This window comes from Colobus angolensis, unplaced genomic scaffold (assembly GCF_000951035.1).
Source record: "Colobus angolensis palliatus isolate OR3802 unplaced genomic scaffold, Cang.pa_1.0 Scaffold4, whole genome shotgun sequence".
Taxonomy (NCBI): domain Eukaryota; kingdom Metazoa; phylum Chordata; class Mammalia; order Primates; family Cercopithecidae; genus Colobus; species Colobus angolensis.
The window spans coordinates 8,458,812-8,482,323 of record NW_012117376.1 but is presented as its reverse complement, the minus strand read 5'-3'; the positions used below and the strand labels follow the sequence as shown (position 1 = coordinate 8,482,323).

Genomic DNA, 23,512 nt, shown 5'->3' with positions numbered 1-23,512 from the left:
GCCTCAGCCTCCCAAAGTGCTGGGATTACAGGCGTGAGCCACCGCGCCCAGCCTATTTATGTATTTAGAGACGGAGTCTCGCTCTGTCACCAGGCTGGAGTGCGGTGGCATGGTCTTGACTCACTGCAACCTCCGCCTCCCAGGTTCAAGCGGTTCTCCTGCCGCAGCCTCCCGAGTAGCTGGGATTAAAGGCGTACGCCACCACACCTGGCTAAATTTTGTATTTTTCAGTAGAGACAGGGTTTCACCATGTTGGCCAGGATGGTCTCGATCTCTTTACCTCGTGATCTGCCCGTCTTGGCCTCCCAAAGTGCTGGGATTACAGGCGTGAGCTACTGCGCCCAGCCTCTAAGTATTTATTTTAAAATTAATTCATTCCACACACATTTATTAATATTTTCCTGTAGGGAACTTGACTCATCTGTAAAATGGGGAATGTCATACCTGCCTAATGACATTCTTGTAAGGATTAAATAAAAGATGTAAGGAAGGTAAGCACCCTTTTAGAGTGATCCAGCCAGGGGGAAATTGCTGATGCAAGAGAGGAAATGAGTTGTTGGAGTGGTGGTGTGAGTAGAGGAGGGGACCTGAGGCCCAGTGCCCAAGAAGGGGGCTTGGCTGTGGTAACCACGTGGCTAGGTCTGTGTGACTGGAGGAGAGGACGGGGCAGGTGGACTGGCAGATGTGGAGCTTCTGATTCTCTGGTTTCTTCTGTGTTTTGAGATTTGATGAGAATGATGAAATAGTTGTCTGGAAGGAGAGGAGTGTGAATAGCATGTGCATTGTGTTGAGATTGCTGCTTTTCCTGAAATTGGTGGCAATGAATTTTAAAGTGAGACTCTTCAAGTAGGGTTGTTTCAGTACTGGTGTAAAGCAGGAAGGTGCTTTACTAGGGTTGCAGTATTACTGGGGAAGGGCCAAGAGAGTTGAGGGTGTAAGAAATCTAAGCCAGGTAATAAGGTAAGTGGTTATTTTAAAGGAGAATGGAAGGATGGTTGAGTCAATGGATTGGAGGTCCTATAGGGTAAGAGACTTTCTGAGGATCACAGATACTGATTGGAATGAGCTAAAAAGATAGGTGATGGTAGTCCTGGCCTAGGGTGCTGGAAATTGAGATAGTGGGTGTGCTGTCTGGTAGTGACAAAGTCTAGATCTGCACTGTCCAAGATAAATTCGTCTCTAGCTAATTGACATGTGGCCAGTCTGAATTTGAACGTGCTATAAATGTAAGATGGACATCGGATTTTGAAGACTTAAGCAAAAACAAAGAATGTAAAACATCTCACTTTTTTTTTGTTAGATAGTGTCTCAGTCACCCAGGCTGGAATACAGTGGCGTGATGTCCTGCTCCGGGTTCAAACGATTCTCCTGCCTCACAGCATCCCAAGTAGCTGGGATTACAGGCGTGTGCCACCAAACTGGCTGCTTTTTTGTACTTTTTTAGTAGAAATGGGGTTTCACCATGTTGGCCAGGCTGGTCTTGAACTCCTGACCTGAAGTGATCTGCCTGCCAGCCTCCCAAAGTGCTGGGATTACAGGTGTGAGCCACCGCTCCCGGCCTCCCTTTTTTACATTGATTCCATATTGAAATTGTAATGTTTTGGATATTGGGTTACAATAAATATATTACTAAAATGAATTTCACCTGTTTTTTACTTTTTCAGTGTGGCCAGTAGAATATTTTTAATTATTTATGTGGTTTGCATAATATTTCTGTTGTATAGGCCTGGATAGGGTCATGGGAGGGGAACTGAGCTGGAGAAAGGAGTGGGTTTGTGGAAGAGCTGAAGGACTGGGAGACCAGGGAGTCAGAAGGATTATCTGTTGATACTGAAGTGGCCACAAATGAGAAAAGTAATTGTGCTGGGGAGAGTGCTGATGAACCCAGTGCTAACGTTTTGAAGGAATGTAAGGGAGCAATGGGGGTCTGTTAATAGGCACAAGGTAGGGTAGCAGGTGGTCTCATCCTTGGGCATGAGTGTCCAGCAAGTTGGGGAAATGCAACAGCTTGAAGTGGCTTTAGTGGCCCAGAGTCAGAGCTGGAATAGGAATTGGCATCTGCTGGCTTTGTGGCCCCTGCTTGCCGTAGTGAGTATCCATTTCTCTGTCCCTCTGGTGGAGGCTTTGGGGTTAGTGTGAGTTCATGGGAGGAGTGTGTAAGCAGCGGCACAGCATCAGCCCATGAGAGCACTCCTGGTCTGAAAGGGTGCGGGTCAGGCCAGCTCAGGAGAGCCTAGACCCAAATAGTGATCCCCACCAGGAAGGCCTCACAGGATGCTCACCTGCCCTCCCTATCCGTGTCCCCAGCTGGAGGAGCATCGGAACTCACAGAAGCAGATGAAGCTTCTGCAGAAGAAGCAGAGCCAGCTGGTGCAAGAGAAGGACCATCTGCGTGGTGAGCACAGCAAGGCCGTCCTGGCCCGTAGCAAGCTTGAGAGCCTATGCCGTGAGCTGCAGCGGCACAACCGCTCCCTCAAGGTAGGCCTGGGCCCCCTGGAACAGGTGACTCTGTTTCCTTGACTTCCACTTAATATGTTTCTTTCATGGGCTTTCCTCTTAAAAAGTATTGGAGGCTAGGCCTGGGTGCAGTGGCCCACATAAGTGATTAAAAATCTTCTGGCCACTCTAAAAAAGTAAAAAGAAACAGGTGAAATTAATTTTAGTAATATATTTAACCGAACATCCAAAACATTACAGTTTCCACATAGAATCAGTGTAAAAAAGCAAGGCTGGGCATGGTGGCTAACGCCTATAATTGCAACACTTTGGGAGGCTGAGGTGGATGGATCACTTGAGGCCAGGAGTTTGAGACCAACCTGGAAAAAGAAACCCCATTCTACTAAAAACACAAAAAATAGCCAAGTGTGTTGGCACATGCCTATAATCCCAGCTACTTAGATGGCTGAGGCACAAGAATTGCTTGCACCCAAGAGGCTGAGGTTGCAGTGAGCCAAGATTGCACCACTGCATTACAGCCTGGGCAACAGAGTGAGACTTAGTGTCAAAAAAAAAATAGTGCAGACTTGTGGCATAGAAATACACTTTCTTGGCCAGGCGTGGTGGCTGACACCTGTAATCCCAGCACTTTGGGAGGCCGAGGCGGGTGGATCACGAGGTCAGGAGATCGAGACCATCCTGGCTAACATGGTGAAACCCCGTCTCTACCGAAAATACAAAAAAAAAAAATTAGCCGGGCATGGTGGTGGGCGCCTGTAGTCCCAGCTACTCGGGAGACTGAGGCAGGAGAATGGCGTGAACCCAGGAGGCGGAGCTTGCAGTGAGCCAAGATCACGCCACTGCTCTCCAGCCTGACTTCGTCTCAAAAAAAGCAAGACTCCATCTCAAAAAAAAAAAAAAGAAATACACTTTCTCAGTAATGCCTTACGTTAGAGAATGCTACTTATAACCATTTGACATGTATTAGATAAGGTGAAGGATAAAGTACTAAGAGAATCCATAATGCACTGGCGTCAGTATTTCTTAATGAAATGGCAGTCCCTTGGTAAGTGGAGGAGGCCTGGCTCTGACAAGCAGCTCTTGTCCCAGAGGTTGGTCAGTCAGGAATCTGGGTCCTTCCCATGTTCTGCTGCTTCAGTGGTGAGGTCAGTCTGTGGTTACAGCAACTTTAAATACAGCCTTCTAACTTTCCTTTTTATATGTAAAATCTTACATGTAGTTTCTAGAATGAAGTTATTATACATGTACCATTTCGTAACTTATGCCTGTTTTCACTTTATATAACGTTTTTCCCTATCAGTATGTGTAGGGTTATCTTCTCATCATATGGATATATCAGTGCCCTAGTTAAAGCATTTGGGGTTGTTTACGATTTTTCATTATTACATATAGAACTATAGTGAAAATTCTTGTTATATTTATCACTGGTCAGTTATATAGAACTTATCTGTAGGGTAAGTCATGGAAGTGAAATGCCTAGGTCACAGTATATGCAGATTTTTCATTTTAATAGATTTTGCTGGATTGCCTTCCAGTGAGGGGCAGTGTGCCTCCCACATCAGAAGTGTTGAGTGCCTAATTCTACACAACTTCGCAAACCCTGGGTGTTATTAAATTTTAACAGCTTGGTCTCTGGGGGTACAGAGGGGACAAGTGCACATTAATCTGAAATCTGGAAGAATAGGCCTTAGGAGATCCGACTTGCTTCAGAACGGCACTTACATATGTGCATGTGTGCCTGCATTTTTTTTTTTTTTTTGAGCGGGGGGACGAAGTGTTGCTCTGGCCCATCGCCCAGGCTGGAGTGCAGTGGCGCAATCTTGGCTCACTACAGCCTCTGCCTCCCAGGTTCAAACTACTCCTCTGCCTCAGCCTCACAAGCAGCTGGGACCACAGGTGCACCCTATCACGCCTGGCTAATTTTTGTATTTTTAGTAGAGACAAGTGTCACCAGTATTGGCAAGGCTGGTCTCGAACTCCTGACCTCGTGATCCACCTACCTCGGCCTCCCAAAGTGCTGGGATTACAGGCGTGAGCCACCGCGCCTGCCATGTACCTGCATTTTTCTAGGGGGGGAATCTCACTTGATGTCACCTGATATACAGAGGGGTCCATTGGAACCCGCATTGCACAACATCCTGGAGCCTGGCTACTCCTCACTTTGGGAGCAGGGAGGGCTGTTGGCAGAGACCATCTGTGGACTAGCTGGGGGACCCTTGTGAGGTAGCAGTGGATGATGGCTCTAGGGCTGACTTCTCTGCCCAGGAAGAAGGTATGCAGCGGGCCCGGGAGGAGGAGGAGAAGCGCAAGGAGGTGACCTCGCACTTCCAGGTGACACTGAATGACATTCAGCTGCAGATGGAACAGCACAATGAGCGCAACTCCAAGCTGCGCCAAGAGAACATGGAGCTGGCTGAGAGGCTCAAGAAGCTGATTGAGCAATATGAGCTGCGAGAGGAGGTAAGGGTATCACAAACAGCAATCATGGCCCAGAAATTGTGAGGTTTTTGAGTGTGTGCTAGGCACTGGGACAGTACCTTTTCAGGCTTCATCCCATTCTCCCTTTCTTCCTCCTCCTCCTCCTTGGGAGTAGAGTAATGTTATTCCTCATAGATAAAGAACAGGTGTGGAGAAGAGACTGACAGCCACACAGCCCCACGTCCACAGTGCCTTATCCCAAACGACTGGGCCAGGTATCTTTTGGAATTAGAACTATCCACATTTTAGAATGGAGGCACATATGTAGACTGTGTGTTATATAGCACTCTCAGCAGGGCCTTGGGGAAGCCAGACATGTTAATGTTTATGCAGTAGAACTTTCAAATACTCACCTAGATTATGGGCTTACAATGATGCAGGTCAAGTTTGGCTGCCAGCTTATGACAATTTCCATTTTCAGAACTTTGTAGAATTTGGAATTGCAGGGGAGGGGCTGTGCCTGTGATCAGTGATGGACTCCAGAGACAGTGTCCACTGATTCCTTGCTGCTCCTGCCACTTAAAAGGCAGGATTATCAGGCCGGGCATGGTGGCTCATGCCTGTAATCCCAGCACTTTGGGAGGCCAGAGCGGGTGGATCACCTCAGGTCAGGAGTTCAAGACCAGCCTGGCCAACATGGTGAAACCCTGTCGCTACTAAAACTACAAAAAATTAGCCAGGTGTGGTGGTGCACGCCTGTAGTCCCAGCTACTCAGGAGGCTGAAGTAGGAGAATTGCTTGAACCCAGGAGGCAGAGGTTGCAATGACCTGAGATTGTGCTACTGCACTCTAGCCTGGGTGACACACCAAGGCTGTCTCAAAAAAAAAAAAAAAGCGTGTCACTCCCTTTGTCACTGTTGGCCGCCACCCCAGGCACTTGAATCTTTGGGTCTTCCATCCAGTCACCTGGCTGTTGTGGGCACGTTCTCATCATGAGAAGGGAGACCTGCAGCCCCCTTACAGTGCTGGCAGAGGACCTGCTCTGGAATAGGCCCTTTCCTAGCCCCTGGGGTGTGGTAGTGGTGAGACGGGCAAGATCTGCCCTCTTAGGTTCATAGGCCAGTGTGATGATCGTGTGTGCAGGACCTAGAGGGCACTCCCCTGACCCACCCCTTTCCTTGCCGTACTTCATCCTCTGGGAACAAAACAGCTTGTTTGGTTTGAGGGGAGTTGGTTTGGTTCTTATCCCTCAGCACTGAGACATAGAGGCTTCCTGGGCCACTATAGTGAGACACGGACTTCAAGAATCTGAATACCCCTATTTTCTCTCCCCGCCAAGGCAGAAAAGGATTTAGTATTACCTGTGGAGAAGGAGGTGCAGGACTACCAGGCCCTGCTGCTTTGCATTTACAGCCCTCCTGAGATAGACACAAGCGCACTCATCATACCCAAACTGGACTTACCTGCTAGGCTCCTTCCCTTCCCCATCCAAAAAACCGGAGTTATTTTCCCTTATTTCAGCAAGTCCAGTTGATTTTACCTTTGAAGTAGCACCTGAATCCTTCACCTTCTCTCCATCCCTTCTCTCTCACCTGACATAAGTCCCCAGTGCTCCTCCAGTAGGCAGGACAGCCATTCCTTGGGGATGCACATGTCTAGTCTTTGCCTAGATATGGCAAGTCTTTGCCAACTGAGCTAGGCTGTTATGTTCTTAGAAGCATTGTTTTTGCCCATTCTTCCCAGTTACAAGAGAATCAGGGACACAGAAGTAAGGGCTTCCAGCCCCATAGGTGATCAATCCTGGGGTCAGAGATTTGAGAGTGTTTATTGCTTGGCTTCTTGGGAGCAGATTCCATCCATAAACCATGTGCTTACCAAAGTCTGACTCACTGGGAGAGAAACTAGGTGAGGTTGGAAAGATGACCTTCCAGAGACTTGGGGCCCATGTGTGTGGTACACGTGGGAGTCCAGCATATCAGATTGAGATGGGGGGCTGGGCAAAGTACCCTGGTCTGTGGCTGTGGGGCCACCCTGAGAAAAGGAGCTCCTGATAAGCCGACGGCTCCCACCATCTTTGCTGCAGCATATCGACAAAGTCTTCAAACACAAGGACCTACAACAGCAGCTGGTGGATGCCAAGCTCCAGCAGGCCCAGGAGATGCTAAAGGAGGCAGAAGAGCGGCACCAACGGGAGAAGGATTTTGTGAGGCTCAGGCCCCAGGGTTGGGGTGGGGGTGTGGGAGGAGGCAGGTTGGGCTGTGGCTCAGTTCATAGCCGGGTTATATGGGAGAAGTTGTCTGGCCAGACCAGGCAGATTCCTTGAATACCAGTCTAAGAGCAGGAAACCTTGGTGGGTCTGGTGCTTGTGGCTAAAAACCAAACATAGCCCCTGGGGGCTTCTGACAGGATCTGGGGTTCTGTCTTGGAAATAGCTCCTGAAAGAGGCAGTAGAGTCCCAGAGGATGTGTGAGCTGATGAAGCAGCAAGAGACCCACCTGAAGCAACAGGTGAGAGCATATAACCTGACCCTGTGCCTTCAAGGTCCCCTCACTGGGCCCCATCCTGGGGGTAGTGAAATGGGACCCTCATTCTAGGACTGGCTGTGTCCTGGCTGCTATGAGACCTTGGTTGAGCCTTTGTTCTCTCCGGACCTGCACAGTACCTATATGGTGGTGACCAGGTAGTTAGGTGGGGCTCAGAGGATTTCATTTGTAGCTCAGAAATGTTGTATTGCTTTTGAGGAGGTGGGAACAGAAGAGTTTGAAAATCAACATAAAGGCAAAATAAAAGTCACCCTAAGTCTCCTACTTTCCAGGCTTAGCATTTTGGATTATATCCTTCCAAATATATAGCTTTGCTTTGTTTTAAGGAAAAATAATATCTCAATAGAATTACTGGGTCAGAGAGTCAAGGACAGGTCTAAGTGTGTTGACCACAGTGCCTCCCAGAGAAACCCAATCTTATCTGTGGGCTGCTTTCTCCCCCAGCTTGCCCTATACACAGAGAAGTTTGAGGAGTTCCAGAACACACTTTCCAAAAGCAGCGAGGTGTTCACCACATTCAAGCAGGAGATGGAAAAGGTAACTGTGGTCCAGGCCACGCATGGTTGGCCTGCCTTCAGGAAGCTCCCATCTGGGGTGTCTCAAGGGTGGGGCTGTTAGGAGAGTTCACAGCCTTTCACCTCTCGAGGCAGTATCAGTGGTGTGTATACCCTCCAGGTTGTCCCGGGGAATGGGGCAGTCATTTCTTTTGTTTGTTTGTTTGTTTTGAGATGGAATCTCACCCTGTTGCCCTGGCTGGAGTGCAGTGACACAATCTCAGCTCATTGCAGCCTTTGTCCCCCATGTTCAAGTGATTCTCCTGCCTCAGCCTCCTGAGTAGCTGGAATTACAGGCACGTGCCATCATGCCTGGCCTTTTTTTTTTTTTTTTTTTTTTGTATTTTTAGTAGAGGCGACGGGGTTTCACCATGTTGGCCAGGCTGGTCTCAAACTCTTGGCCTCAAGTGATCCGCCCACCCTGGCCTCCCAAAGTGCTGGGATTCCAGCCCCTTACCATTTCTTGTTATTGGTGGTGGACATTTGTGACTTCTGGTGGTAAGGTGGCACAGAGGGCATTGACTGCACCCTGTAATCAGTCATTCCCCACCTTGGAGACACAGGTGCACAGAGAGGCCGGCTCTGACCATTTCCTTCTGTCTGTCACATAACCTAGATGACTAAGAAGATCAAGAAGCTGGAGAAAGAAACCACCATGTACCGGTCCCGGTGGGAGAGCAGCAACAAGGCCCTCCTTGAGATGGCTGAGGAGGTGGGCTGTCTGTGATCTGCAGCCAGGGTGGGGGTGTGCACTTAGCGCATATCAGGCCCTTTCCTGTGTGTTCTACCCATCAGTGACACAGCTAGCATGAGGTAGAGGTGAGATTTGTACACATTGTCCAAGTCCAAAGTTAATGCTGTTCTCTCCTCATGGGAGATGGTGAGCCCAGTGGTAGGTCTCCAGTGGGAGTGAAGGGAGCAAATGGAAGAAAGGAATAAAAGAGCAGAAAAAACAGGGGTGCCAGTGATGTGCCTGGTTTACATGTAAAGCAGCCTAGGTAATTTGTGATTTCATGGCTTGTAATGTAGAAGAAAGGAACTAACACTGATGGAGCAGCAACCACAAGCCAGACCTTGCTGAATGTTTTTGGGTTTGTCTTTTTTTTTTTGCTGCTGAATGTTTTTAGGTACGTGGTTCATTGAACCTTCTCTTGAGATCTGAGGATGGTATTAGTAGTCCTGTTTTACAGATGAGAGAGGCTCAAAAGCCAAGTTCTTTGCCAAGGTCATGTGGTAGATAAATGAAGGAATATGTTATCTCCAAGCCGTGCCCCTTTTCTGCACCACACTGCCCCACCTGACAGTCCAGTCATGGCTTCAATGAGGACTGTTTCCTAGAGGGGACCAGCTTTGGACTCAGTCTGCTCCCAGCCTTGTTAAAGTGTTTGTCACTAAGTAGTGATGCTAAGTGGGAGGTTGATGGGGCATGGCACTGAAGGTCTCGTTTCTCTCCCTAGAAAACAGTCCGGGATAAAGAACTGGAGGGCCTGCAGGTAAAAATCCAACGGCTGGAGAAGCTGTGCCGGGCGCTGCAGACAGAGCGCAATGACCTGAACAAGAGGGTACAGGACCTGAGTGCTGGTGGCCAAGGCTCCCTCACTGACAGTGGCCCTGAAAGGAGGCCAGAGGGGCCTGGGGCTCAAGCACCCAGCTCCCCCAGGGTCACAGAAGCGCCTTGCTACCCAGGAGCACCGAGCACAGAAGCATCAGGCCAGACTGGGCCTCAAGAGCCCACCTCTGCCAGAGCCTAGAGAGCCTGGTGCTGGGGCATGCTGGGAAGGGAGCGGCAGCCCAGCCAGGCCTGGCCCATAAAAAGCTCCCATGCTGAGCAGCCCATTGCTGAAGCCAGGATGTTCTGACCTGGCTGGCATCTGACACTTGCAATTTTGGATTTTGTGGGTCAGTTTTACGTACATATGGCATATTGCAAGGCCTCATGCATTTATACCTGTAAGTGTACAGTGGGCTTGCATTGGGGATGGGGGTGTGTACAGATGAAGTCAGTGGCTCCTCTGTCAGCTGAAGTGTCTTGAGAGGGGCTGTCATCTGTAGCTGCCATCACAGTTAGTTGGCAGGACAAGTGACTTGAGCATTTCTCTGCCTGACTAGAGGCTCAGACCCCTCCCTGCCCTTCAGAGCTCAAGACAAGTGATACACCCAGGTCTTGACTGCATTTCTCTTGTGAGTAGGGCTTGCTTGGGCAGCTCAGGCCCTCCTAGCTGCTCTGGAGGCTCCTTTGATTCTCTAGACCTGGAAAAGGTGTCCCTAGGCAGAGCCCTGGCAGGGCGCTCAGAGCTGGTGATTTCCTGCCTAGGACAAGGGACCTGGAGAATGTTTCTGTGTGGGACAATGTGCTGGTCAGGAGCCCCTTGGGCATCACTTCCCCTGCCCTTTGGTAGTGCCAGGACCAGGCCAATGATGCTTCTCAGTAGCCTTATCATTCACAGGTGCCTCTCTAGCCTGCACAAATGATTGACAAGAGATCACCCAAAGGATTATTTCTGAAGGTCTTTTTTTCTTTTTCTTTTCTTTTTTTTTTTTTTTTTTTTGCATATGACAGTGTTTGTATTGAGGATCTTCCGAGGAAGAGGGGTGCTGTAGCAGTGGTGCCTGGGTACCTGGCCTCCAGTGTCCCACCTCCTTCACCACCCCGCTTGGCTCCTTTGCCATCTTGGTGCTGAGGTTTCCTGTTTGGTGAGATCAGGTTGTTTGTTGTAAAAGAAAGGAAAGGGCTTCTGATGGCTTTGCCACAAGCTTACCTGTGGGTTTTAGTCCTGAGAGGCCACCACCAGTTCCCATCAGCACCATCTCCATGCAGCAGTTGCTGGGCCCCAGGTCCAGCTGCCTCCTTGGCTTCATGGGTTTTTCTGCTTCCTGCCCCCACCCTCACATGTGCAATCCTCAAGATTTGTCCTGATTCCATTTCCTGGTACCTCCCTGCCTGTCCTTGGGGATTCCACTTCTTCCTGTGTGGGAGCCCATAGCTGTTGTCTAACAGGTAAGAAATGAACTATTGACTGGGCCCTAGAAATCCATAAAAGGGCTGCAGACAGTTGTTTCTGTGTCCTGTTCTCCCCCTACCCCAGTACATAACTACTATGTACTGTGTAGAGCCATTCTATGTGCTGAATATTCTGCTGTTGCAAATTCGCCAGGATATTAGCCAGTGTTTGTGCAAAGCAGTTTTCTGGGACAGTAGAATGACTCAGACCAAGATGGATAGGATGGTTAGGGCTTTGCTTCTTGCTGTTTTTCTTTGAAGCCAGTTCATTGTCCTGCAGGTCCCTTCATCTTCCATACCTAGCCCACTCTTTTAGCCCTTACCTTAAATCTCTCAGATAAGTTGGTTCACAAAGAATGTTAAGTACTGAATCATGTGTGACTGATACCAGAGATGGCAAATAAATAGCACACCATTTCTCTTTCTCTTGCCCCAGGGCAGGAACCACTGATCTGCATCAGAGTTGCCTACTGTTCTCTGGTATATCCTTCACATCTAGGTGCCCTCAAGCAGCTGTGTGAGTGTTGACTTCTGTGCCATCACTGGCTGAGATACTGCTGTCCTGTGAAGTGTTTCCCATGATCTTTTTCTTCCCCTTTGAATCCCTGTATCTGGAGTAGTCCTTGCCTCTTCCTGCTCCAGTAGGGTCTTTTCCCTACCCCAGCCCCTGTGCCAGGCTAAGCTGGTACAAGAGCTGCCAACCCCACAGAGTGTTTGCTAGGCAAGAGAGGTGCAGGGAAGAGGCAGAGGTATGCACCTTCCCCCTTGAAGAGAGGGGAAAGGCCTACAGTGGCCCACATAATTGCCTGACTCACTTCAGCTACCTCTTAAAGCCCGTGGAGGGACTGGAGCTGCTGGATCCCAGTGTGGTGGTGTGGGAGGCCACAGTGAGCAGGTGGCCCCAGCTGGGTTTCCCAGGTCAGGAATGTGGGCCCCAGGAAAGGTGCAGCCTTTGCTCACAGCTCCATCCATGTCTAGACCTTCAGGCCAGTCTGCAGATGTGGGTCCCTACCTTTTTCTTCCTCTCCATTGACCAAATCATAACCAATCACTACAGCTGCTCTGCTTCTGCTTTCCAAAGTAGCCCAGGTCCTGGGCCAGATGCAGGGGAGGTGCCTATCCATGAGTGAAGGCCAGTGCCTTCCTCAGCCGGGTGGGTCCCACACTTGTGACCTCAGTTTTAGGACCAAGAGCTGTGTTGGTTTCTTAGATTGCTAGTTTTTCTTCCAGGGGACCACAGCAGGTGAAGCTCAGAGCCAGTAGCTCTGCTAACAGTAAGTTGTTTTCAGGGCCTTGTCCAGCTGAGAGCTTCATGTCCACCAGATTCTGAGAGGTGTCAGCAGCACTTTTTTTTTTAATTTGTTGTTTGTTTTCTATGAGGTTTTTGGACCATGGGCTGAGGTCAGGCACTTTCTGTAGGAGAATGTTATTTCTGTAAAGATGGTTATTTAACCCTCCTCCACCCCATCATGGCGGCCCTGAGGGCTGACCCGGAGGCCAGTGGAGCTGCCTGGTGTCCACGGGGGAGGGCCAAGGCCTGCTGAGCTGATTCTGCAGCTGCTGCCCCAGCCCTTCCATCTTGGAGAGCACAGAGGTGGTCACCCCAGGGACAGCCAGGCACCTGCTCCTCTTACCCTTCTTGGAGGAAGAAGGCTGCCTTCTGTCCCTGTAACTGCTTACCTTATGGCCCAGCCCGGCCACTCAGACTTGTTTGAAGCTGCATTGGCAGCTTTTTTGTCTCCTTTTGGTATTCACAACAGCCAGGGACTTGATTTTGATGTATTTTAAACCACATTAAATAAAGAGTCTGTTGCCTTACTTTTTTCTCTCCTGACCTGTGTGTTCCTTTGATGCCTCTGGATCCGATCCATTCAGCCCCTTCCATCATCACTGACTGGTCCGGTTCTGCTGCAGAGTCGCCATGGTGGTGCCCTGGTATCTTGCATATTCCACAGTGCCTTCAGGCAGTCGCCACAGCCTCAGGACTGGCACATTCACTTGAGCTGCCTGAGTGGAGCCTTTGGGCAAAGTTGGCAAGACTCTTGCATCAGAGAGGATCAAACACACAAAGTTTTCCCTGATCTGGGGGCTCACAGGCTAGTGAAGGGAAAAGGTACTTTTAGGTATAGACAGGTCAATGGTGTTGAGAGCAGAGAGGAGGCCCCTGCCCCCTTCAGCAAGGGGAGGGGGTGATACCTGGAATGACCTGAACCAAAGGGCAGGGAGATGAATGTCATTTAGTGATGAAATGGTATAGCTGGGAAGCAGGTGCATGGGACTGGGAGAAGCGGTGAGGCTGGACCCAGAGTCTGGGTACCAGGTTAAGGAACGTGGGCTAGATCCAGAGGGCAGGGGGTGGGGGTGGCAACTGAAGGTGTTTCAGTAGGAAATTGATAGGCTCCAGGAGTAAAGTAAAAGGCATGGAGCCAGGCATAGGCCAGTTGAGGCCCAGGTTAAGAGGGGTGGACACATCACTGCTATTTGGGTCTGTGCTATGGGTAGGCTCCTATAGCCCTGGCCTGCCCAAAGGAATGCACAGGGGCCTCTTAGTTGTATGCATTCCTTAAGGAGAGCACATTCTCTGTTCAGTTTTTACGCCCCTCATTTACCCACCTCAAGCCTGGGACTCCAATATGGGAGATATTCTGCTGGTGGCCTCATCCAGCACCCTGTTCTCTCTGGGTCCTGGGTTGGTCTGGCACAAAGGATGATACGTGCTGAATGCCCAGGAAATGGCAGAGACAACCCACGTGCCCTTCCCTCCAGGCGTCCATAAATAGATGTGTCCACACTGGCTGTGACAGTCCCAGCAGGGCCTCTGACCCTTCTAGCTGGGTCCTGATACATGTTTTCTGTGCTGGCCATGTTATTTCCAGTCGCAGATCCTCTGGAGGGTTAGGCGGGTGCCGCCACAACTCTTGGAGATTCCAAGCAAAGCGGCTCTGATAAGGAGGTTTCTGACCCCCCAGTGAAGCAGCTGAGGATGGGAACCACAGGGGTGCTCCCTCTGTCAGCAGCATTACCATTACCATTACTCTAGCAGCTCCGGTGGGGAAGGAGAGGGATTTCCGTTGTCCCCAGTCTGGCCCCCTGGTTATTGAAAAAGTTCAGAATTACTCTCTCCCCTTGTGGAGTGGTCTGAGTGTTAGAAGTACCCAGGAAGAAGCCCTGGGCAGGTGCCCTCAGGAGCAGTGCCCATGGCTCCCCACATCGGCCAGAGGCCCAACCCCGGGAAGCCACTCCTGCCCGGGGATGGGGAAGGTGGGCTGGCTGGGTGGCTGTGTGCACTGCCCTGGGCCAGCTCACTTGAGCCTGCTGAGCCGCCTAGCCAAACATGAGCCTCTCCTGTTGTATCAGATGCTGCTCTGGGGACCTGTGCCAGGAGCCTCTGCCAGGGCTTTAAATAGCTGCCCCCATTGATCTGGCTGCAGGCAGCAGAAGCCACACTGGGTCAGCCTCCGTCAAGCGCTCAGGTTTCCCTGAGGACTGGAGTCAAGTGCCAGGGAATGGCGTGGTCTTCCCTATGACCTGGTGCTCCCCACGCCTGTCTCCAGGGTCTGGGGGGTGGGGAGGACTCTTGTCACTTCATCTGCAGCAAAATACAGCCCCCACCACCTACCAGAGAAAACTGGCATTGTAGGGAAAGGGGGTTTGCCTTCAAAAGACTGTTGCTTACTTTCAGTAGAATGGGGAATGACACTGGTATCTTCCTTAAGGGTTGTTATAGGGATGAAATGTACGTAAAGTGCTCAACAGGGCACTGGACTCACTCCATTGATGGCTGTCTTTGCTCGAAGTGTCTTCCTGATGCTGCTGCTGTTGCTGCTTGTGCTTTTTCTATGCTTACATTCTCTCTCTCTCTCTCTCTCTCTCTCTCTCTCTCTCTCTCGTCTCTCCTCTCCCCCGCCCCACCCACTTTCTGACACAGCCACCACCATTTTGTAAGGAACTGTAGCTTCTCTCTCAAACTGCCAGGAAAGGGAAAATCTTTTTAAAATAGCCATCACACAACTAACAGGGTCCCCTAGGTTCAGGTGGGGAGGTGAGGTCGAGTGAGAGGAACGGCTTAGCAGACTCGGGGATGCTCCTCCCTTCTCACCCCTCCGAGCTAAGGAGAAGGTCACTTTCTCTTTAAATGCAAATGAACTCCCTCCAGCTTAGCTTTCACCCGGTGGTGTTCCCGGGAGGAGAGGGCGGAGGGCGGAGGGACCTTGCACCGAAGCATCCTCGAGACCCCAAACCTCCAGGTCAGTAGCCCCCTGAGAGAGTGAGGGCGGGGGCGGAATGACGCGGGTCTGACGCTCCGTCTTCGAGCGCGGCTCCAGAGCTGAGCGATGAGTTTGGCACATGGCTTTGGAGCCCGGGCGTGGGAAATAGATCCCCGGTCGCCCCAGCCGCTCCTAGGGAGCACAGGCTCCGGCTCCAGTTCTTCTCTCAAGTCCCTAATTGGGTCAGGCTGCTGCAGGGAGAGGCAAACGATGCGCTCCCGTCTCCCGTCCCCACACCCGCAGACCCCGTCGGTGCCAGCCAGCTATGTGCCAGTGTAAATGCTTCAGCGCCACCCATCCCCACCGCCACCCCCAGTCCCAGAATTCGGAGTTAGGCTTGGTAGCAGCAGCCTGGAGTGAGACCCCCAGAGGAGGGGACCCCAGCCGAGGCTTAGGTCGGGGCTGGACCGGGGACCGCGGAGCAGCCTAGCCACAGGCACAGCCTTTGTCAGAGGCCCAGGCAGCCAGGGGCCCACCACCCAGCCCACCCTGGCTGCAGCTGAAGCCCAGCAGGGACTTTCCGACCGGGAAAAATGAAGCAGCTGGAAGGAAGCACACCTGGGGGAACTTCTGGGAGTCCCTAATGTTTTCGGCTGGGGGTGGGTGGAAAAGGAGGGATGCCGGTGTCTATGTGGGGGAACCCACAATGAACCCTGCCCTGTGTGCCGCAGCTTCTCCTACAACTACCTAGACTCTGGGGCCTTCCTAGACGCCCCTGCCCGCACCTTGTCCCCCTCCCATACTGACAGGGTTTGTCAGTATCTGCTTAGGCCACTAATAAATAGAATGGGGCTTAGTTAAGACACCCCTAATCTGCAGCTCACCTCTGTCCTGTCTCCCACTACATTTCCTCTGCCAGCCCCGCCCCCCAGCCACAGGGACAGGAAGCCCCAGTAGCGCCAAGATACTTGTGTCTGGTCCCACCCTTTCAGGAGGGGCCTAGATTTTCAGGCTTAAGGGGAATTAGGGTGGGCCTCAGAAGGTCCTTCAAGTGTACACGATCCCAGCAGCAGCCACTGGCATCTGGCTCTGCCCCTACTGTACAGATGAGGGGACAAGCTGGAAGGTGCCAGGTCCCTTCCCTGGTGCAGTTCTCAGGGATTTCTGGGTAAAGGGCTAACTCTGCCCCTGGCTATCTTTGTGGGGTTGCTTCCCTCCTAGGCCTGAGGCCCAGCCAGCGCCCAATGGATGACAAAAAGAAGAAACGGAGTCCCAAGCCCTGCCTGGCCCAGCCAGCCCAGGCCCCAGGCACACTACGCAGGGTCCCTGTGCCTACCAGCCACAGCGGCTCCTTGGCCCTAGGACTTCCTCATCTGCCATCCCCCAAGCAGCGGGCCAAGTTCAAGAGGTGGGTACAGAAGGGAAGCAAAGGAGGAGGGACCCAACTCTGGGTTGCAGTGTAGAGAGGAAGGCAAGGGGGGCCTCTGCCTTTAGTTCCTAAGCAACACTTGATGCCTTTCTGGAGCAGGCCCCTGAGCACTCAGAGCTCACTCAGACCCAGTCCCTACCCTCAGCTGTGTGGCAAAAGGGCCAGGTGGGTCCCTGGGATCACATAGTGTGAGGATGCGCCTCAGAGGATGGAGTGAGCAATTCTGCCAGAAAGTGAATGTTCCACGCTGAGAGGCTTACCTGGTATAAATATGGAAGAAAGCCATTACCTGAAAGGTTTCAGGAACCACAGGTGGTTTGGGGGCCCTGGAGTATCAGGGGACAGGAAATGGTGAGGGAATACCTGGGGGCACAATTTGAATTATCTGTTGAATTTTTTTTTATGATTGGGAGTTTGCATGCTGCCTTATAATGTGTCCGTGTTTCTTCCCCACTAAATACAATGTATTGTTTCTCCAGTTGTTCCAAATAAGACCACTGTGTTTTCCTGTGTTGCCTAAGAGGCATGAAGCTCAAGGCTGTGGGGAGAGTAGCAGGAAAGGCAACTGGGAAGGCAGGAGGGCCAGACTGGCAGGGGCATTCAATTTTATCCTGAGAGCAGTGGAAATTTTAAGACAGTTTTTTCGGTTTATTGGTTTGGCTTGTTTTCTATGTATTTTTGTTTTTGTTTAAAACAGTTTTTAAATAGAAGAGGGTTGGCTGGGCATGGTAGCTCACGCCTGTAATCCCAGCACTTGGGGAGGCCGAGGCAGGCAGATCGTCAGGAGTTTGAGACCAGCTTGGTCAACATGGTGAAACTTCGTCTCTATTAAAAATACAAAAATTAGCAGGGTGTGATGGTGGGCACCTATAATCCCATTTACTCAGGAGACTGAGGCACGAGAATCGTTTGAACCCGGAAGGCAGAGGTTGCAGTGAACCAAGATTATGCCATTGCACTCCAGCCCGTGTGACAGTGAGACTCTGTCTCAAACAAACAAAAAAAAAATTTAATTAAAAAAAAGAAGAGGGCTGGGGGTGGTGGCTCATACCTGTAATCCTAGTACTCTGGGAGGCCAAGGCAGGTGGATGACCTGAGGTCAGGAGTTTGAGACCAGCCTGGCCAACATGGTGAAACCCCATCTCTACTAAAAATAAAAAAAATTAGCAGGGTGTAGTGGCAAGCGCCTATAATCCCAGCTACTCAGGAGGCTGAGGCAAGAGAATCACTTGAACCCAGGAGGCGAGGTTGCAGTGAGCCGAGATCGTGCCACTGCACTCCAGCCTGGGCAACAGACACTCTGTCTCAAAAAAACAAAAAAAAAAAAAAAAGAAGAGGGACAGAAAGATATTTTGGGAGGAGGTAAGATAGCCCTGGTGACAATAAGGGAGTAGCTGTCTCTACATACACTGAAGACTAGGGAGGATAAGTGACTCCCTCAGGGTCATAGAACAAATGAGTGAGGCACTGAGACAGGAACCCAGGGACCCCCTTTCAGGCACTGCTCTGGCTGTTATTAGCAAAAAAGACTTCTTTTTGACCTCTTCACACCTCCTCACCCCTTCCCAGTGCCCAAGGGAGAACCATAAACTTATCCATTTATGCTAGTGAGTAGATGGGCAGATGAGTTAGTGCAGATAGGCAGATAAATTAGTCCATAGGTAGATGGCACAAAAGACCTGGAGGTGCCTGACTGCCCCCCACCCTGTGATCATGGTCATGTCCACCCCATCCAGAGTAGGCAAGGAGAAGTGCCGCCCAGTCCTGGCTGGAGGTGGAAGCGGCTCTGCAGGCACGCCCCTGCAGCACTCCTTCCTGACTGAGGTGACCGATGTCTATGAGATGGAGGGGGGACTCCTGAACCTGCTCAATGATTTCCACTCAGGCCGGCTGCAGGCCTTCGGTGAGTCCTGGGGGCTGGTTTCAGCGGGTCTGTGGATAGGGCTGGAGGGCCCAGTCCATGGGGCATGGCTGGGACCAGGATTCCAGGGTTCCAGGGTTCCAGGAATCTTTCCCAGGGTTCAGCCAGGGGCTTCATTCCAGGGAAGGAATGCTCCTTTGAGCAGCTGGAGCACGTTCGGGAGATGCAGGAGAAGCTGGCCCGGCTGCACTTCAGCCTGGATGTGTGTGGGGAGGAGGAGGACGATGAAGAGGAAGAGGATGGGGTCACTGAGGGGCTGCCAGAGGAGCAGAAGAAGACAATGGCTGACCGTAACCTGGACCAGCTGCTTAGCAATGTGGGTTCATGTCTGGGTGCTTTGGTTCCTGGGGGTGGAGGAGGTACATACTCCCAAAGCCATTCCTGGGCCCTGGGTGAAAAGGTGGGAGTGCATGGATCCAAGAGCTCTGGGCCCCTCAACCTCCCCAGAAGATAGCCCCCAGAGCACTGGGGATTTGGCCTTGTTCCCCTCCTAACAGAAGCCTCCCTTTTTCTCTTTGTTGACAGCTGGAAGACCTAAGTAATTCGATGTATCCTTTCCAAGGAACCCGTCTGTGTGTGTGTGTTCCTGAGAGGTCAGTTTCCTCCTTGCCAGCCCTCCAGGAGTATTCACACATAACCAACTTCCCCACCTCTTGCAGTCCTGTCAGATTTAGCCACAGACTGCCCGAACCCAGGTACAGGAATTTAGAATTTCCCCAAAATTAGAAGAAAAGTGGTTGCAGGGGATGTTTTACTACTGATCAAAATCTTTGTGAGTACTTTAGCTGATATCAGTCATAGCAAAGCTTGTGATGTCCTCCTATCCTTTCAGCATTGAACAATTATTTTTACTAATTTACACTGCCACCTCACCTGTCAGAACAGAGCGCGAGTGCGTGTGCGCACACCCGCGTGTGTGACCTGCACGATCTGGATGAAGAGAGAGGGGGTGAGAGAGGGCAGGCGGGGACTGCAACCTCAGTTCACAGACGGCCGAGACCCTCGTTCCGGGACCTTTGCACAGGTGAAGGAACTAAGCCTTTGCAGGATGGGAGACCAGGGTGACAGGAAGGACTGGTCCAAAGCGCCACGATCCTTGACGGGCACAGCCAGAAGCTCCACCTGGCCGAGAACGCCGAGCCTGAGGAGCAGTCTGCTGCGTAGGTGTCCCACGCAGGCCCACACTGCCCCTCTCATTCTCTTCAAACTGTGACTTTTTACGGACTCGGGCGGATGTTCCGCGGCCCCCCAGGTGCTATGCGGGAGGGGGGCGTTGGATGGAATTAAACCGGAAAGAAAGCAAGCGGCTCCGTGTCCTGCTTCCCCTCCTTGCGCCTTTCCTCCCGGCCTCCGCGGAGACAGCCCAGCGCCGCGTACCTTCAAAGTGCACATTGCGGCTGTGGGAGGGGGAGTCGGGGGCTGCGGCGACGCAGGTGCGCTTGTCGCGAGGACGCCTCTAACCTGGACTGGAAGAGGTTGCCGTGGGGACGGCGGGGCGGGGCCCACGCCCGCGCATGCTCAGGAACGACGCCGACTAATGACGCACTTCGCAGGCGCGCAGGCCGCAGGGCCGTTGGGTCCCATGGAGGAAAAGCTGCTGGTTCGGAAGGTGTCGGCATTGCAGGTGCGAGGGCGGGCGAGGGGTGCACAGGATTTTTCCCTTAGGGAAATCATGGGGTCTCGTACCTGGACCTCCCAGCGAGATGCTACCACGTTCAGTCCCCTAACCGCGCGCCAACCTCTGGAGATACCGGCTGTCCCCAACCGCGCTGAGGAAAGCTGGGACCCACGGACCCCCTGCCCTGCGCCCCCACTCCCACCACACGCTCGCGCGGGATCAGGGAAACGGGAAGAGCCTTAAGGCGAGGAGGGGCATCCAGTCCGGCATTCTCCCTTGAGCCCCCCGGAGTCCCAGCGCACAGCCCACCTATCCTTTCCCCGCCATCGGGTCCCCTCCTGCATTCGCCGGGACGACCTCTCCAGGACAGTCCTCCGAGATGCCCCCTCTCTTACCGTGATAAGAGACTTCTTTCCTCTCATTCTCCATACCAGGCCTGCGTCCGGGGCTTCTTGGTCCGACGCCAGTTCCAGAGCCTGCGAGCTGAGTATGAGGCGATTGTACGGGAGGTCGAGGGCGACCTGGGCACGCTTCAGTGGACCGAGGGCCGCATTCCCAGGCCGCGATTCCTCCCAGAGGTAGAACACACCTAGGAGAGAAGGGAAGGAGGGACTTGGGCAGGGTGGAACCCACCTTGTCCCGGTGACAAGCTTTTCTCACTGGAAGAGGCAGTAGACTCACCTCCTCACACCCCACTCCTTAACTCTCAGCAACTTATCTGCTAGATCGTGGTGCCCAGATACTTGGAAGGGTTTAACCCTAGGGCTCTCACATCTCTCTTGTTTCTCAGAAGGCGAAATCCCATCAGACCTGGAAAGCAGGAAACAGGGTAGCAAATCCAGAGCAGGGGCTGTGGAACCACTTCCCATGTAAAGATTCAGAGGGAGAGGCCACCTGGGAGGAGATGGTGCTGAAGAAGTCAGGAGAGAGCTCAGCAAATCAAGGAAGCGTCTGCAGAGATCACAGCTCCTGGCTTCAGATGGAGCAGAACAGGAAACCCAGCCAAGAGGAGACCAGAGACATGATAAGGATGGAGAATCCAGGTACCTCTCTGCCAAGATCAGGGCAAGCCCCTGACCTTCACTGTGCCTCAGCCTCCCCATCTGAAGAGTGAAAGGCTCGCGCTAGATAAGCTGCATCCCTTTCCCGTCTTCCCTCTGCCGGAATAGGGCCATCACATGGTTGGGCAGTGGTGGGAAGGGAGTTTCCAAAGTCTAAGGCTAGGCCATTTCCCAAGGTCTGCTCCCTCAAGGTTTTCTCCTTCCTTTCTTCCCTCCTTCACAGAAGCCACAGATCCAAGACTGCCCCACAGCCAACCTCAGCTTCAAGAACTTCAGTACCACTGCAGCCACTTGGCCATGGAATTGCTGTGGCTGCAACAGGCCATCAATAGCCGTAAGGAGGTAACACTAACCTGGAACTCTTTCAGAACATTTAGGGTCAAGGGTGGGGGTTCGGGAGAGACCTCCTGCCATGCCCAAGCAGGCCTACTTGGTACAATGTATGTTCTCTCCCCCAACAGTACCTAATTCTCAAACAAACACTGAGATTCCCAGAGGCAGGCCCGATCAGAGAGGAGCCAGGCATGTGCCCAGAACATGGGGAACAGACCTGTAAGAGGGACCAGTCACAACCGAGCGCACCACTGGAGAACCAGTCCTACAGACACAGGACCACTGGAGAGCTAGAACAGGAGAATGACTCCTGTCAGAGGGTCAAATCACCCCACAGATCCCCAGGATGTTTGGCCACTACACAAAAAAACATTGCTGGGGCTAAGTGCAGAGAACCATGCTACAGCCGGTCTGGACCCCCATCAAACAGCCAGGTCTTGGGGGACAGGCTCACCAAAGGGCCAGATGATGGAAGACAGACCTTTGGAGGGACCTGCCTGCTACAGATGAAAATCCTGGAGGACCAGCTTCCCAGAGGCTTAAAACCTAGGGACCATTGTCCCAGGAAGTCCAGGACACAGCTGTCTGCACTCTATGAGGACCCAAATATTAAGGAGACGTCTCCCAGAAAACTAGATCACAAAGAGCCTGACTGCCGAACAGCCAGGACACAAGAGTTGGGCCTCTCAGAGGAACACATCATCTGGGATGGGACCTTGGCAGGGCCAGAGCATAGTGTCCTCGATCTCTGGAGGACTAAACCACCTAAAGGCCAGATCCCCACTGATAGAAGCTCCAGAGATGGAACCTCCTATGAGCCTAGTCATGAAGGACAGAAAAACCAGAGGACTATACCATGGAGATCAAAGTCACCTGAGATCCTGCCTTCTACAGGGGCAGGCTGTACAGGAGAGGAACAGTGGAGGGGCAGGCCATGGAAAACAGGACCACCTGGCTAGACCCTGAAGCCAGGAGAGGATCAAGTTCCAAAGGGGAATGCTATGAAAGGGCAGTGAGACAAGACCTCATCCTGCCTCCCTGACCAGCTCTGCCTTCTCCTGCCCCTGGCCATTGGTGGCTAATGGGGCCAAGAGAAGCTGGAGTAGAGAGCTGGCATGAGTATAGGGAAGCAGGAAGGACACGCTTTCAATCCTCTGCCTGTGACTCAATCCAAATTTGTTGATAAGGGGCCGGGTGCAGTGACTCATGCCTGTAATCCCAGCACTTTGGGAGGCCAAGGCGAGTGGATCACCTGAGGTCAGGAGTTTGAGACCAGCCTGACCAACATGGTGAAATGAAACCCCATGTCAACTAAAAAAACAAAAAAATTAGCCAAGCGTGGTGGTGCATGCCTGTAGTCCCAGCTACTCGGGAGGCTGAGGCAGGAGAATCGCTTGAACCCAGAAGGCAGAGGTTACAGTGAGCCAAGATGATGCCACTGCACTCCAGCCTGGGCTACGGAGCGAGACATGGTCTCAAAAAAACAAAACAAATTTGTGGCTAAGGAGTTACCTAGGGGAAGTGGAATGGGAGACCTGTTGGGAATAAAGCTTTTTCTTAGATTCTGAGCCTGGCTGCTTTCATCATCTTCTTCTGGCCAGGACAGACTCTGGGCCCTGCTGTTCACTTCCTACTGGCATGGGGCATTGACCCTGGAGCCAGCTGGGAGCCATGGCCCAGGAACAGATCTAGCCATCCTCCTTAGGAAACAGCTCCCAAAGCTGATGCCCTATTGAGCTGAGCCTTGTGCTTTAGAGTGGCAAGGAGGCTCTGTAGAGTAAGGTAACACCTATGTTTAAGTATGATCTCCCAAGGCCGGGCACGGTGGCTCAAGCCTGTAATCCCAGCACTTTGGGAGGCCGAGGCAGGCGGATTACCCGAGGTCAGGAGATCGAGACCATCCTGGCTAACACGGTGAAACCCCGTCTCTACTAAAAAATACAAAAAACTAGCCGGGCGAGGTGGCGGG

General features: G+C 52.0%; 3 protein-coding genes across 4 annotated transcripts in view; all 3 read left to right on the top strand.

The window, feature by feature from the left end:
- TXLNA (taxilin alpha) overlaps positions 1-12,791 on the top strand; it is a 26,308-nt gene extending 13,517 nt beyond the window's left edge. Inside the window, exons 5-11 of the mRNA XM_011955443.1 lie at positions 2,308-2,478; positions 4,723-4,917; positions 6,959-7,078; positions 7,308-7,382; positions 7,863-7,955; positions 8,589-8,684; positions 9,430-12,791. Of these exons, the coding sequence (XP_011810833.1) occupies positions 2,308-2,478; positions 4,723-4,917; positions 6,959-7,078; positions 7,308-7,382; positions 7,863-7,955; positions 8,589-8,684; positions 9,430-9,723 (1,044 nt within the window). The 3' untranslated portion in view covers positions 9,724-12,791. The remainder of the gene's footprint in view (positions 1-2,307; positions 2,479-4,722; positions 4,918-6,958; positions 7,079-7,307; positions 7,383-7,862; positions 7,956-8,588; positions 8,685-9,429) is intronic.
- Positions 12,792-14,899: 2,108 nt separating this feature from the next.
- Positions 14,900-19,837, top strand: CCDC28B (coiled-coil domain containing 28B). 2 transcript variants are annotated; one of them, XM_011955437.1, is made up of 6 exons: positions 14,900-15,220; positions 16,403-16,589; positions 18,347-18,513; positions 18,654-18,847; positions 19,057-19,079; positions 19,641-19,837. In XM_011955437.1, the coding sequence occupies exons 1-6, from the start codon at positions 15,109-15,111 to the stop codon at positions 19,693-19,695; spliced, it is 738 nt and encodes a 245-aa protein (XP_011810827.1). In that variant the 5' UTR covers positions 14,900-15,108; the 3' UTR covers positions 19,696-19,837. The 2 variants fall into 2 exon arrangements, with proteins under 2 accessions (XP_011810827.1, XP_011810826.1); XM_011955436.1 differs by having other exon boundaries at positions 19,057-19,837.
- On the top strand, positions 19,834-23,105 carry IQCC (IQ motif containing C). The gene is given in 6 exon segments (XM_011955438.1): positions 19,834-20,334; positions 20,336-20,393; positions 20,584-20,727; positions 20,940-21,192; positions 21,434-21,552; positions 21,672-23,105. Coding segments are annotated over 6 exon segments (1,671 nt in total). The 5' UTR covers positions 19,834-20,068; the 3' UTR covers positions 22,503-23,105.
- The last annotated feature ends 407 nt before the right edge of the window (positions 23,106-23,512 follow it).

Excerpts from the sequence above, each read along its gene's own strand:
- CCDC28B (XM_011955436.1), top strand. The coding sequence starts at position 15,109 with ATGCAAATGAACTCCCTCCAGCTTAGCTTTCACCCGGTGGTGTTCCCG. Across the intron at positions 15,221-16,402 it reads TCGAGACCCCAAACCTCCAG|GCCTGAGGCCCAGCCAGCGC; the intron begins GTCAGTAGCCCC and ends CTTCCCTCCTAG. Across the intron at positions 18,514-18,653 it reads AGGCCGGCTGCAGGCCTTCG|GGAAGGAATGCTCCTTTGAG; the intron begins GTGAGTCCTGGG and ends GCTTCATTCCAG.